The sequence below is a fragment of the Cervus elaphus genome, chromosome 6, assembly GCF_910594005.1.
Source record: "Cervus elaphus chromosome 6, mCerEla1.1, whole genome shotgun sequence".
Taxonomy (NCBI): Eukaryota; Metazoa; Chordata; class Mammalia; order Artiodactyla; family Cervidae; genus Cervus; species Cervus elaphus.
In genome coordinates, this window is record NC_057820.1 from 18,831,186 (window position 1) to 18,844,475 (window position 13,290).

Here is a 13,290-nt window from a genome sequence, read left to right on the forward strand (position 1 = left end):
CAGCTAACAGATGGCCAAAGTCTAGGAGAAGTTGCTGCTCTGAGAAACCGTTCGAGCCAGCAGTAATGCAAACCAGCCAGTATGTGCCTCTTTGGAATTTACTGTCCCCTGCATCACTCAGATTTGCAGTGTAGAAAGACAGTGCCCTGTGATGGAAGGTTTAGAATTGGACCAGCTGGACTTCAGTCACTTTTCTGCGGGACCGATGGTGCTGTGGAACTTTGGATAGGCTACTTATTTTCTCTGAGTTTTTGACTTTAGCTGTAAGATGGCTATTTGATCATGATGAAACACGTAAGATCAGTACTTGGTATGGGTCTCAAAACACTGAAGATCTTTCAAAATGGTACCCATTGTTAAGTGTGAATAGAAACCCAAGCTAGAAGGTTATTAGAATATATGTTAAGTGGTTCCCCATTTTTCGTGTCCAGATAGGCCTTTTTAGGTCAACACCATGCTTAGAAATACAATGATCCAATTAAGACCAGGGAACAAATGCATTTCCTGTTTTAAAGAGTTGGCTTTTAGAAAAAAGGAGAAGGCATGAGAACTAAAGAATGCATAAAAGGAAGGGAGAAAGATTTGGGGAATTATCCACTCTCAGCTGATACTAGAAAAAATGTTATTATGTTGGCAAAATAGAATCTTATTTTTCGTGGGCTTTTCATTTAAGAACTTCATACGATTTCTCAGACTTTATATATAATTTGCCCATGTCCCTTTTGCCACTGTTAAACATTTAATGTTCTTTGCTTTCTCATTCACAATTGTCGCTCATTTATCTCTGATTTCCTTTTACTACTTTTGATGAGTATCTCTTGAATGAGATATCCTGTCACCATCAGGCACCTTGTCCTCAACTTGTCCTTTTAAAAATCAATTGTGAAACTTGTTTTTACTGGTTTACCCGAGTTTATCTGGCTTTGGGGATGTGGATCATAGCCATGTTTATAAGATACTGATAATGTAAATCAGAATGTCATTTTTGGGTTTTTTTTCCCCATTTAATAGAGCAATGTATACATGCTGTTTGTAAGACCAGTTTACTTGTATCCACTAGTTTCGTCTATAATCCCCCAAGTACCAACAATAAAAACAAAAACTGGGGTCTAATATTTATAACTTCTCTTATTGTTATTACTTTTATAACATTTGATTCTATTTATTTAAAAAGAACTTCTATTTAAAAACAAAAGAAACCCCATTTAGAATATTGTTCTTCTTGGTCAGTTATTTTTAGGCAACTCAAATCTTTTCAACTCATGAGTAGCCTCTAAAACTCTGAGGCTCAGAAAAAAACAAACAAAAAGCTACATGCCTATCTGTATCCATTTTAGGCACCAGGGTATTTGGTTTAGTATTACATAGTGTATATGATCATCTCATTTTTTTTCCCAGATGGTCCTCAGCATTGTCTTAAATTTAATCAGATTGAAGCTGTTAGGTAGGGTGTGGACAACAGGAAAGGGTGGAAGGAGACCCATCTTGAAAAATGAAGGAAAGAGGTGACAGTTGAAACCAGAGGCAGTAACAGAGATAGTTACACTTAATTACAGATACATAAACCCTTTCCTGTGATTCTTCTGCATAGTATGTATGGATAATAAATAACTAGCAGTCTTGAACAACATAACTCCTTATTAGTTCCCAACACAGTGCCCCAAATTACCTGCATGTATTATTTGATCACATATTTGGCAGTCTTATTTGTAAATTTCCTTTTCTGATTCATTTTTGTGTTAATCTGTTAATTAGATACATTTGTTTAAAAATGATCCTTTATACTCTGTTTTATTTAATAAAAGTAAGTTTCTCCTAGGGTAGTTTAACTCATGATACAAAAAGCAAGGTTCCTTAACAGAACTGGAAATCCTTATTTTCAGCTATGCTCCATTAAAGAAACAAAACCATATGTGCAAGTTGAGATTGTTCATTTGAGTAATTAATGAGCTTTTGGTAGTATTGTTTACATTTTTTTCCTGGTTGGTAAGTATTTGTATAGTTGTATGATTGTGAAAATCAGTTAAAAATGGGGAAATACTTTAAGTTCCCAAACTGTAGCTAAGATTATTTTTTTGCAAGATACAGATTTCCAAAAATATCAGTACCTCTGCCTCTTGAGATTCTTAATACTAAGTCAGTAGGCAACCTATTTAACTTATTTTAGAGTTCTAGGCCTGTAAATACACTTGGGAAATATTTTCCCTTTATGTCTCTCAAATTGCATCAGTTTTGTAAAGTACAATTATGGATTTATTCGGGTATGTCAGAGTTTTGCAGTCTGGATATTTTTTAATATATAGTTGTGGATCTCTTTGGTTTGTTTTTTTTAAAGGTGGTTTGTATTTCCTGTACATTTTTGTTTTGTCAGTACTGTGTTCTGAGTGTAAGGAAGTAATTTATTCTAGATGTAAGAAAATATGTTTTTAAGTTTAATTTATAGTTAAAGCACAAAGCTGATATTTACTTGGTTCTGTGATCAGTTGCAGCTTCTAGTATATTTTGTAATTTAAGTTGGTCATGTTTGTTCATTTTGAGTTATTATTTCCAATAATAGTACTTTCAGGGCCTCAATTTTCATATCTGCCAAAGGTAAAGTTGATATTTAATGTCCTTCCTGCTGTGAAAATTTGTGATTTTTGTCATTGCTAAATTTCTGCTTCTGGCTTTAGAAAAAGCTTTTCTTTGCATACATTGATAATTTTAATATAAAAACATTGGTAACTCTACATTCCTTGACTTATGAAGAGTTTTAGTTCAGGACAACAATGTGCCATGTATCATGTAAAATCAGAGGTGAATAAAACATAGATTCTCCCTTCAAAGAATTTATAGTCTAGTAAACTATAGTAAATCATATTTTAGTCAATAATATTTCAGAGGCTTCACCTTCAGAATAGTCTTTGTTTTGCCAAACATGTCTCTTTGTATCCTAAGGCATTAACTTGTGCAGTTCTTTGTTTATTTGCCCCTGATACATAGATCTAAAGTTGAAGATAAAGTCATAAACCTGTCTTTAATGTGTGTTTATATTTTGCTTCCAGGGGCCAAAGAAATTATATTTACAGATGTCTTTATCATTTGCACTATGCTTTCTTAATGTATTCTACTCCATCTTTTATTATTGAATAATTTGTTATTTGGAAAAGAATACTGCTATGCCATTTTTTGGTTTCATTATTATTTAACATTTATTTTAAACATTATTTTTAAAAATTAATTTGGTTTTCATGATATGCATATGTCTCAGAGACTAAGATAAGGATTTGAAATAAAATTCAAAGGTATTACTACATAATGGCTTAAGGATGTGATGTTAGTATTTGGGTGAGTGGCTGCATTTTAAATGTTTTTAATATTAATACTGAGATATGTTTTTGTTAAATGGGCTGGTTTCACATGTACTTCTCTACATCAGTCTTGTCTAATTTTTATTGAGTAGATGTTTTATAGAAAAATGGTTTTCATAGTTATTTATATATTTCAGATTGCTAAGAAGCCTCGAACACCAACCTCTGGTCCGGTAATCACGAAGCTGATCTTTGCAAAACCAATTAATAGTAAAGCAGTTACAGGACAGACAACTCAAGTATCACCACCAGTCATTGCAGGTTATATTTCTTTATAGTTTGTTAAGCTAAATACTTCCCTTCCTTTTAGTTTTAAAAAAGGCTGTTCTACCACCTTGAAATGTTTCAGTGTTTATTACTATAAATCAAACTGGTTAATGAGATATATTACACTTGTTAAATGTGTGCTTCAAGCAAAATGCCTTATCTCAAAATCAGTCCATTGCTTAGTGTCCTTCGTTTTTGGTGTACCTTTGGCAGTAGTGACGCCTCAAACTCTGATCATACCAGCTAACATTTGCATAATGTTTGCTGTGGGCCCCATGCTGTTCTTAGCTCTTCCCAAAGAGTGATATATTCTCTGGCAATCCTGTGGGGTAGGTACTAGTAACATCCCCATTCTGCCAGTATGGGAACAGGCACTCAACTAGTAAATGGCCAAGTTGGGATTTGAATCCAGGCAGTTTGTCTCCAGAGCACATGCTAAGTCTAGTAAGTTTAAAGTAGTATATGTGATTGTACTTCATGGTTTCTGTTTGAATTTTTGGTTTCAGTGTTTTAATATTTTCTGTATGCAGTTCTCTGTGAAACAAAAAATTGTCGTGATGATGATAATTAACTTCAGTGAGAACAGCATTTTAGTTGTATTACTTTTACCAGCAAATTCTTTAGTGTGGCCCAATTCTTTTATTATATACATTAAAATTTGTCATCACCAATAACACCTCCAAAATCTTGATTTTGAGTATTTCATTCTCTTTATTGTTCTAGTTCATTTGCCTTTGTACTTCCAATCTGGCAATTCTTTCACTTTGAAATCTCTGATCTGTTAATTCTTCCACTCATTAATAATGAGTTCTTTCCAGTCCTTAAATTCATCTCTATTCAGCACAGAGTTCATAACCCATCATTATTGCTCCCTGAAAACACCATTGATTTTCCACTGTCTTTCCATAGTGGCCCAGCTCTCTTATTTCTTCTTGACTGGCAGGTACCTCAGTACTTCTGGAGAATATCACACAGCCATGGTGCTCGTGCTTGGTTACTCAGCCGTGTCTGACTCTTTGCAACCCCATGGACTGTAGCCCACAGGGCTCCTCTGCCCATGGAGTTTCTCAGGCAAGAATGCTGGAGCTGGTTGCGGTTTCCTACTCCAGGCCACGGTGACTGGTCTTTACTTCAGAGCTATGCTAACATTACTCCTTTTACCACTTAGGAACTCATTTCTACTTTCCATTGTGCTAAGAGCTTATGGAAGCATCTCTGGGTGGTAGACTTTGATTAGAGACTTTCAAATGCTAATTACCCATTTCCACTATGTGTATTCTTTATGAAGGTACTTCAGATGTTAACAAACCATCCCTGGGATATGTATTAAAGCCACCTAGTAGTGTCTTTCCCTGTTGACTCAGGTGGTAAAGAGTGCGGAAATCCTGGGTTTGATCCCAGGGTTGGGAAGATCCTCTGGAGAAGGAAATAGCAATCCACTCAAGTATTCTTGCCTGGAGAATCCCATGGACAGAGGAGCCTGGCAGGTTACAGTCCATGGCGTCTCAAGGAGTCAGACACGACTGAGCAACTAAGCATTTTGATAACAGTAGGCAACTCTGAAGTCAGTGGCAAAGACTTGATCATTTTCCCGAGGCTTTGAATTATATGCAGGGAGGCTTCTCTTTTTTAGCAGCTGAGAGAAGGCATGGGGAGGTGGTTGTTTGAGGGCAGTGTTGGGTAAATTCTCTTTTTGTTCTCTTTTTCTTTTGGTCTTCAGTAGAGATTTGGGGTTATGCAGGATGCTTGTGTCTTGAGGGCTGTCATGGGAGCTGGGTATAGTCCCAGAGGAAAAATTGGAAAGGGTTTAGGTTTAGAGCTGCCTCAGGAACTGGGCTTCAGTTGGCTGAAAGTGAGTAAGGCTTGGATATACTGATGATAAAGGGACCCCCAAACCCTTGGAAGGTAGGGTGGGTGGAAGTGGTTAACTAGGAGGACTGTCTCATTGTAAAAGTTCTTTACTATTTTTGAGTTTGAGAGCATCCCTTAAAACTTCTAATTATAAGTGGGGTGGGGGAGTTTGCTAGACAGTTGTGGTTTTGCAGAAGTGTATCTGAGTGAATATTTGGTAATGTCAAGATTGTACCTCTCACATTTGACTGTAATGGATGTATGTCATTGCTCGGTCTTTGGGTCATTTACAGTGTGTTCCACACTAATCATAGCTTCACCTTTTAATTGCAGACATTAGCCCTCCCAAAATGCATAGGGACAGACTTCTGTTAAATTTCACTAGGGTTGTGGGCATTAAGTTCAGTTTGGAGGTATGATTTCAACTGTTAACTAGTAGTTCATAGCTTTTAAAATTCAGGTAAGCCAAATTTAAACCACCAAAATAGCTCTCTTGTTGAATTGTCTTATCGAGGCGATTCCATTGTCTTTAAGTTGTAGCTAATGATCTTTCAAACTACATTTAGACTGCTTTTAAATGACATTTGGGCTTCTCATGGAAAATGAATATAATTTTTCTTTCTTTCAATCAAGATGAACTTAGTGTTTATAAAATTGACTTTTCTAAAATTCAAATCTTGTCACCCCTTGCTTAAAATTTCCTTGGTTACACCCATTTCTTTTCCATTTCCTGGCCTTAAATCATCAGGAATAGGTTCAAAAGCCAGAGCTTGCTTAGCATTAAAGTCATTTATTATCTAATACAAAACCTTTTTCATTTTCACCTTCTATTAGCTCCAGGCCTACTGATGTAACTTATTTCTAAGAGATCACCACATTGACCATGTTCTCTTAGAACTTAGGGTCTTGGCAATGTTGGGTTTACCAGAAATGATTTTTGTTTTTACTTTCCTCGTGGCTAAGTCATCCATTTTATCTTTGGATTATCTCCACTGTCGAGTAATTTTTTGATCCTTAGGTTAGCAAGGTACTCTCTCTGACCATCTCCTATGTATTTTCCATAAAACTTGGTTATACCTACCAAATACTTAAATTTAGACTTCTGTTATACTTCACAGTGACTTTTAATGTTTGCGTTAGTCTTGATGTATTGTAATACTTGGTTTTCTTACCTGTCTGTCTCCCCTACTACACTTAAGATTTCTCTCAATAGTAATTTTGGATTTTGTTTGCCATCTAGTTTTTAAAAATTAATTATTTTAAAGAATTGTGATAAATATGCATAATATGAAATTGACCATTTTAACCATTGGTGGCTTTAAGTATATTCATGCTGTTATGCAACCATCACCACTGTCTGTCTCTAGGACTTTTCATGTTGCAAAACTAAATCTCTGTACCCATTAAACTACAACTTCTCAATTTCTTCCTTCCCCCAGCCCCTAGCAGAGACTTTCGGTCTCTATCAATTTGACTTTTCTGTGTATCTTGTATAGGTGGAATCAGACAGTATTTTTCTTTTTATGACTAACTTTTTATGAGTCTCTGGTACCTACAGTTTCTGGTACATAGATGTGTTCAGTGAATGTGTATTGTTGAGTGAATATGTTATATCATGGAGCCAGTGTGGTGTGGTATGTTGGAGGAGCTATTTGGAGACTTGGGTTTTGGTCATGGTTCTTCTATTAATTTTCTCCCTGATCTTGGGTAAATATATTTTCTGTTGCTCTTATTTCTTTCTATAAAATGTTGGTCATTTTATAGTTCTATAAAATAGAATATTATAACCAATCACTTCACATGACTTTTGAGATGGTTAAATGAGGTACAGAAGTCCTCATTGTCAGAGCTCCCAAGGTAACAAGTTGCTATAGTAGAGCTAACTTCATCAATGTTAAAATATTTGATAATGAATTAATCTCTTTAGAATTAGTCTTGGGTCAGGTAAGCTAGCTCCTGCCCCCAGCCTGTCCCATCTGTAGCTTTTTGGATTATGTCTCTTGTCTCTTGGACAATACCTGACAGCAGAGTATGAAATGCCTTACAAACTGATTTCAAAGTGAAACTGTGACTTGTATACTTTTGTGCGTCTCTTGAAGAGCCAAGGATAAATGGGGATTTGGACATCAGGAGAAATGCTATCTGGGTGAAAAAAAAGTAGCCCTTCAAAAGAGAATAATTTGAATTTTAAAGGATACAGAGGGTTCTTGGGAAAACTGATGAAATCCTGAAATATTTTGTCAGAAATAATCTTCTGTGTCATGTGCCCATCAAGTAGGATGTGCTGTCATAAATTTTCAGAAGAATCCTCCCTCAAATTCAAACTCTTTATTCTAAGAGACAGTGTAGTTGAAATTATAAATAGAATTTTTATGAAATATTAGCCAAAAACTTTTAGAGGTTTTTGTTGTTAATTACAGTGACATTTTTGTCCTTGTTTTAAATGTAATTCACTTTAAGTGGCCTTTTCTTTTGATGTACTTACCCAATTTTATTTTTCATTTTAATTTTTAAAATTCTACAGAATACTTGAACAAACCATAATCACATTTTATTACTTATAATAACCTTCTGACTTACTATTATTCCTTTGACAATGATAGAATGCTTAAGGTCACATTGTTTTTATTTTTTGATACTTATTTATTTTTAATTGATGACTGCTTTATGATATTGGTTTGATTTCTGTCATATGTCAACATAAATTAACCATAGGTGTACATATGTCCCCTCCGTCTTGAATCTCCCTTCCACCTCCCGTGCATTCCCACTCCTCTAGGTTATCACAGAGTAAATGGCCTTTTTTTGGTACCAGTTATCCTCAGGAATTGGAGATTTTATATATATATATATGTTTCCTGAAATGTATGTAATACCTAACAAATAAGAAATTGTAGTAATAGCCATAAAAATGAGCATTTTATGGAAATGTGTCTTTATTGGTAGTTTCTTTTCTTAAAATAATGATTGTTAGGGCTTTAGGCTTATCCCATAGGTATTAGTTTTGGAAATCAGAACACATAAACATGTTACTTGAGGCAGGCTCCACACTTGAGGGTGGCCTTCTAAAAATATTTGATACAGATTCATTTAGTTTCTATAGAATTGACTTATTTAGTTATGATGTCAGTCAGTTCAGTCGCTAGGTCGTGTCTGACTCTTTGTGACCCCATGGACTGCAGCACGCCTGGCTTCAGTGTCCTTCACCATCTCCCAGAGCTTGCTCAAACTTGTGTCCAGTGAGTCAGTGATGCCATCCAACCATCCCATCCTTTGTCGTCCCCTTTTCCTCCTGCCTTCAGTCTTTCCCAGCATCAGGGTCTTTTCCAATGAGTCAGTTCTTTGTATCAGGTCGGCAAAGTATTGGAGCTTCAGCTTCAGCATCAGTCCTTCCAATGAACACTTGGGACCGATCTCCTTTAGGATGGACTGATTGGATCTCCTTGCTGTCCATGGGAGTCTCAAGAGTCTTCTCCAACACCACAGTTCAAAAGCATCAATTCTTCAGTGCTCAGCCTTCTTTATGGTTCAACTCTCACATCCATACATGACTACTGGAAAATCCATAGCTTTGACTAGACGGACCTTTGTTGGCAAAGTAATGTCTCTGCTTTTTAATATGATGTCTACTTTGGTCATAGCTTTCCTTCCAAGGAGCAAGTGTCTTTTAATTTCATGGCTACAGTCACCATCTGCAGTGATTTTGGAGCACAGAAAAATGAAGTCTCTCAGGGTTTCCCCATCTATTTGCCATGAAGTGATGGGACCGGATGCCATGATCTTAGTTTTCTGAATGTTGAGTTTTAAGCCAACTTTTTCACTCTCCTCTTTCACTTTCATCAAGAGGCTCTTTAGTTCTTCTTTACTCTTTGCCATAAGGGTGGTGTCATCTGCATGTCTGAGGTTATTGATATTTCTCCTTGCAATCTTGGTTCCAGCTTGTGCTTCATCCAGCCCAGCATTTGTTATGATGTACTCTGCATATAAGTTAAATAAGCAGGGTGACAGTATGCAGCCCTGATGTACTCCTTTCCCAATTTGGAACCAGTCTGTTCCATGTCCGGTTCTAACTGTTGCTTCTTGACCTGCATACAGATTTTTCGGGAGGCAGGTAAGGTGGTCTGGTATTCCATCTCTTTAAGAATTTGCCACAGTTTGTTGTGATCCACACAGTCAAAGGAGTTTTGGTAGGGTTTGCTAGGATTTGTGTTTTGTTTTTTTTTTTAGCCTAGTTACGATGTAAGTCAGGCTAGAAGAACCCTAGCAAAGCTCTCAGCTGAAATTCACTAAGGAATATGTCTGTAATATAAAATGTAATCAGGAAGTAAAAGAAATTTTTTAAAATATATTTATTTAAAATAATTTTAAAATTCATAAATGCCCAGTAAAACTTAACTCATTTTTTAAAAAGATACGTGTACTATTACATTGCTATTAGTAATAGCCCTTACATGCTGACTCTTACATGCTAGTTCTCTGTTAAGTCCCTCCTTTTTTTCCCCTCTCTCCTTCTCCTTCATCTCTGACTAATAGTTGTTGTTTTGTTTTCAGTACTGCTGTAAGTCACGTTCGACTCTGCGACTCCATGGACTACAGCATACCAGGCTTCTTTGTCTGTCCTTCACGGTCTCCTGGAGTTTGCTCAAACTTAACGTCCACTGACTCAGTGATGCCATTGAATCACCTCATTCTCTACTGCCACCTTCTCCTCCTGCCCTCAAATCTTTCCCAACATCAGGGTCTTTTCTAATGAGTCAGCTCTTCACGTCAGGTGGCCAGAGTATTGGAGCTTCGGCATTATTCCTTCCAATGAGTATTCAGGGTTGATTTCCGTTAGAATTGACGGGTTTGATCTCCTTGCCATCCAAAGTCATAGCATCTAAAGGGATCTTAGAGATACTTTAGTTATCTACCCTCTCTGTTTCTTGACTGCTTCAGTTTCCTCTTTAGCCAGTGGATTCGATTATCCAGCATCTGTTTCGTAGACCTTCAGTGAGTAGGAACTCACTCATTAAAACAGTCATTTTAACTGGAAATTTTTGTTGGAAGTTCTTCCATACTGATCGACTGAAAATTTTCTGTTCCTCTATATTAGTGCTATGCAGCTCATAGATAACAGATGGTCCTGATTCTTCAACCTGACAGCCTGGATCAGTCAGGATAACCTTGGTTTTTCTGCCATAATAAACAGTCTAAAAAAAAAATAATAAAAAAAAAATAAACAGTCTAACTCTCAGAAGTTAAAGAAGTTTTATTTTAGAGTTTTACTTCAGGGTTATCTACATATCTGTGGTGGGTTAGAAAGGGGTGGGTCTCTTCTCATCATGGTCACTCAAGGACCCAGACTGACAGGAACCACCATCTCAGCCGTGGAAGGAGAGAGGGCCTAGGAGGGTCTGCCTAGGCAGTAAATGATACACATCACTTCTGCCCACAATCTGTTGGTCAGAACTAGTCACATGGCCCAAATCTCACCACAGGGAAGAGGTGGGGGTAGGAAGGGCAGTCCTACTGTGTGCCCAGAAGGGCACCATCGCCCAGTCTTGCAGGAATTTGGAGGAGTTGTCACATCTTTGTAATCCTCTCCTACCTAGGATAAAAATCCCTAATATTTCAACTCCTCCTCATCTGATTTCCAGTTCTGTTAGTCATCCAGGCACAGTGGAGTTTTTCTCTGTTATTCTGGAAGTATATTTCCAGACTGTTCAAGTTAGCCCAGTAACTGCCTGTTTCATGGGTGTGGCCTTAGATCATATGCTGAGGTTTAAGTCCAAACAGGAAGAAGCTGCGGCAGAGAACAGAGACTGACGCTTTAAGGCTTGGAGTCACGTCCTGACTTTGGGAACCCCTTTCACAGGACGTGTTTGCATGCTTGTTCTGAGTGCATTTTCTGATAGGTATCACTTAACAGTGTTGATGAGGCCCTTCTCTGGTGGTCCAGTGCTTTCACTGCAAGGGTGTGGCTTCAGTCCCTGGTTGTAGAACTGAGATCCCCAGAGCGGGCAAAAAAACCCCCCCAAAACAGTTTTGATGAGAATGTGAGCAGAGTTGTTTTTGTAGGCTTTCATAAGGTGGTATTAAGATGCTAAGTGTTACTAAGAAGCATTGTTTTGTTTCTTTCTGTCTAGGTTGATCATAGTTCATTAGGTTCACCATGGTTCATTAGACCTCCTTACGTGTTTCAGTTCATATGTGGTTACATGTGAAGTTTTGAGCATATGTACTGAAGTGGGTGTAAATCATCACCACATTCGTTTTTATACGATTATTGAAAAAAGTCAAACTGATGTGCTGCCTCTCATTTGCAGGTAGGGTTCTTTCACAGTCTACTCCGGGGACTCCATCAAAGACCATAACAATATCTGAAAGTGGTGTTATTGGATCAACTTTAAATTCTACAACACAGACACCAAATAAAATAGCCATCTCACCTTTGAAATCGCCAAATAAGGTAAAAAAAAAAAAAAAAAAGAATTAGCCACAAATGCCAAGTATTGTGGTTAATGACTTTATTTATATTCCCAAAGAATTAATAGGTATTTGGTGAATACCAGATTTAGTGATCAAGAATGTGTGACAGATAAAAACTTAACTCTAAACGCATAGTAACACAGTAGTCATTTTGCATGCTAAGATGATTTCCATGGCCCATGTGAATGTGGGTACAACATAAATCTTTTGAATGAAGTATTTTATGTAAGTATGTGATTCCTCTTCAGTTTATATTTGTGCACAATTATTTTCTTTGGGTCAGTCACAGATACAGTGACTGTAAAATGCTAAATGCAGGTTTTTTGAAAATAGGATATTGATGTCTTCTGCTTAAGCTGTCCTGGATTTTATAGAGAGCTGAGATTTTGCTGGGTAACAGAGCACCCAGAGTACTAGAAATTGCCATCAAATGCTGGTTACCATATTACTGGGTTAACACAGTTCACTCAAAGCATTTGAAAACTTGTCATAATTTGTTTTCATTTTAACAGTGTGAAGTACCTATCATTTTAGGTGAAGTAGGTAGTCCTAGCTCACTTTCCTAAAATGTACAGATGTCATTATATAGCACAGCATTTTGAAAAAAGTATATTGGAATGGATATGTTCAAGGGAAAAGCCAGGATTCTATTCTGTAAGGTGCCACCCTTGGGATTCTGGAAACACACTACCATTTGTACCTGCCTTTTCCCTTAACTTGTTACTCTATTCATGAGTAGAACGAATGTTAAATGTTTGCCTTACATGTTTAAAAGGTCTAACTGTTGGCTTCTGTTTCAGTAAGACTTGACTATAAGGTATAAATATGGTATCTATTTCAGTTTATTAAAATTATCTCCTACCTGCATAATAATACAGATAATTATTTACTTAAATGGAATGAATTTAACAGAAATTTTGAGTGCTCACTGTTTTCTTCATAGTGATACGCTAAGCATAAAAGCATAGATAAGCTTTGAGCTTCAGGTAGTTGAGTAGGCAAGTTAGACTTAAAAGTTAAAAATTACTCTACAGGATTGTTACGGTTACGAGTGGATTGATGAGCTCCGCTGTGTGTGTCAGCGGCTTTTGTACAAAGGCTGCTGTTCCTAAAAGGTCCTAATCTGAAAGGTGGTTTGGTCCTTGGCTGTAGGTGAATTGAGGTAATACTTTACATGAAAGCATAAAAGCACGGCCCATGTATAAATGTAGTGTCGGGAGCTGCATTGCTTTGGTAGTGTGAAAGCTGAGGGTGCTAAGGTTGGAAGCAAGGTTTCGCTGCCCTCAGGGGAGTTTGGATTTTACCGTTCTTAAAGACTTGCTGTGACTTCCCATTGCTTCTAGGACAATGG

General features: G+C 37.0%; 1 protein-coding gene across 10 annotated transcripts in view; it reads left to right on the forward strand.

Annotated features, from left to right (window-relative positions):
• LIN54 (lin-54 DREAM MuvB core complex component) overlaps window positions 1-13,290 on the forward strand; it is a 62,149-nt gene that overhangs the window by 14,424 nt on the left and 34,435 nt on the right. For 8 of the 10 annotated variants that reach the window (XM_043906323.1, XM_043906330.1, XM_043906325.1 and 5 more), the window contains exons 3-4: window positions 3,488-3,611; window positions 11,777-11,919. The exons of 1 other annotated variant lie outside the window; for it this stretch is intronic. In XM_043906323.1, the coding sequence (XP_043762258.1) occupies window positions 3,488-3,611; window positions 11,777-11,919 (267 nt within the window). The remainder of the gene's footprint in view (window positions 1-3,487; window positions 3,612-11,776; window positions 11,920-13,290) is intronic. One more of the 10 variants, XM_043906327.1, reaches the window with a different exon arrangement.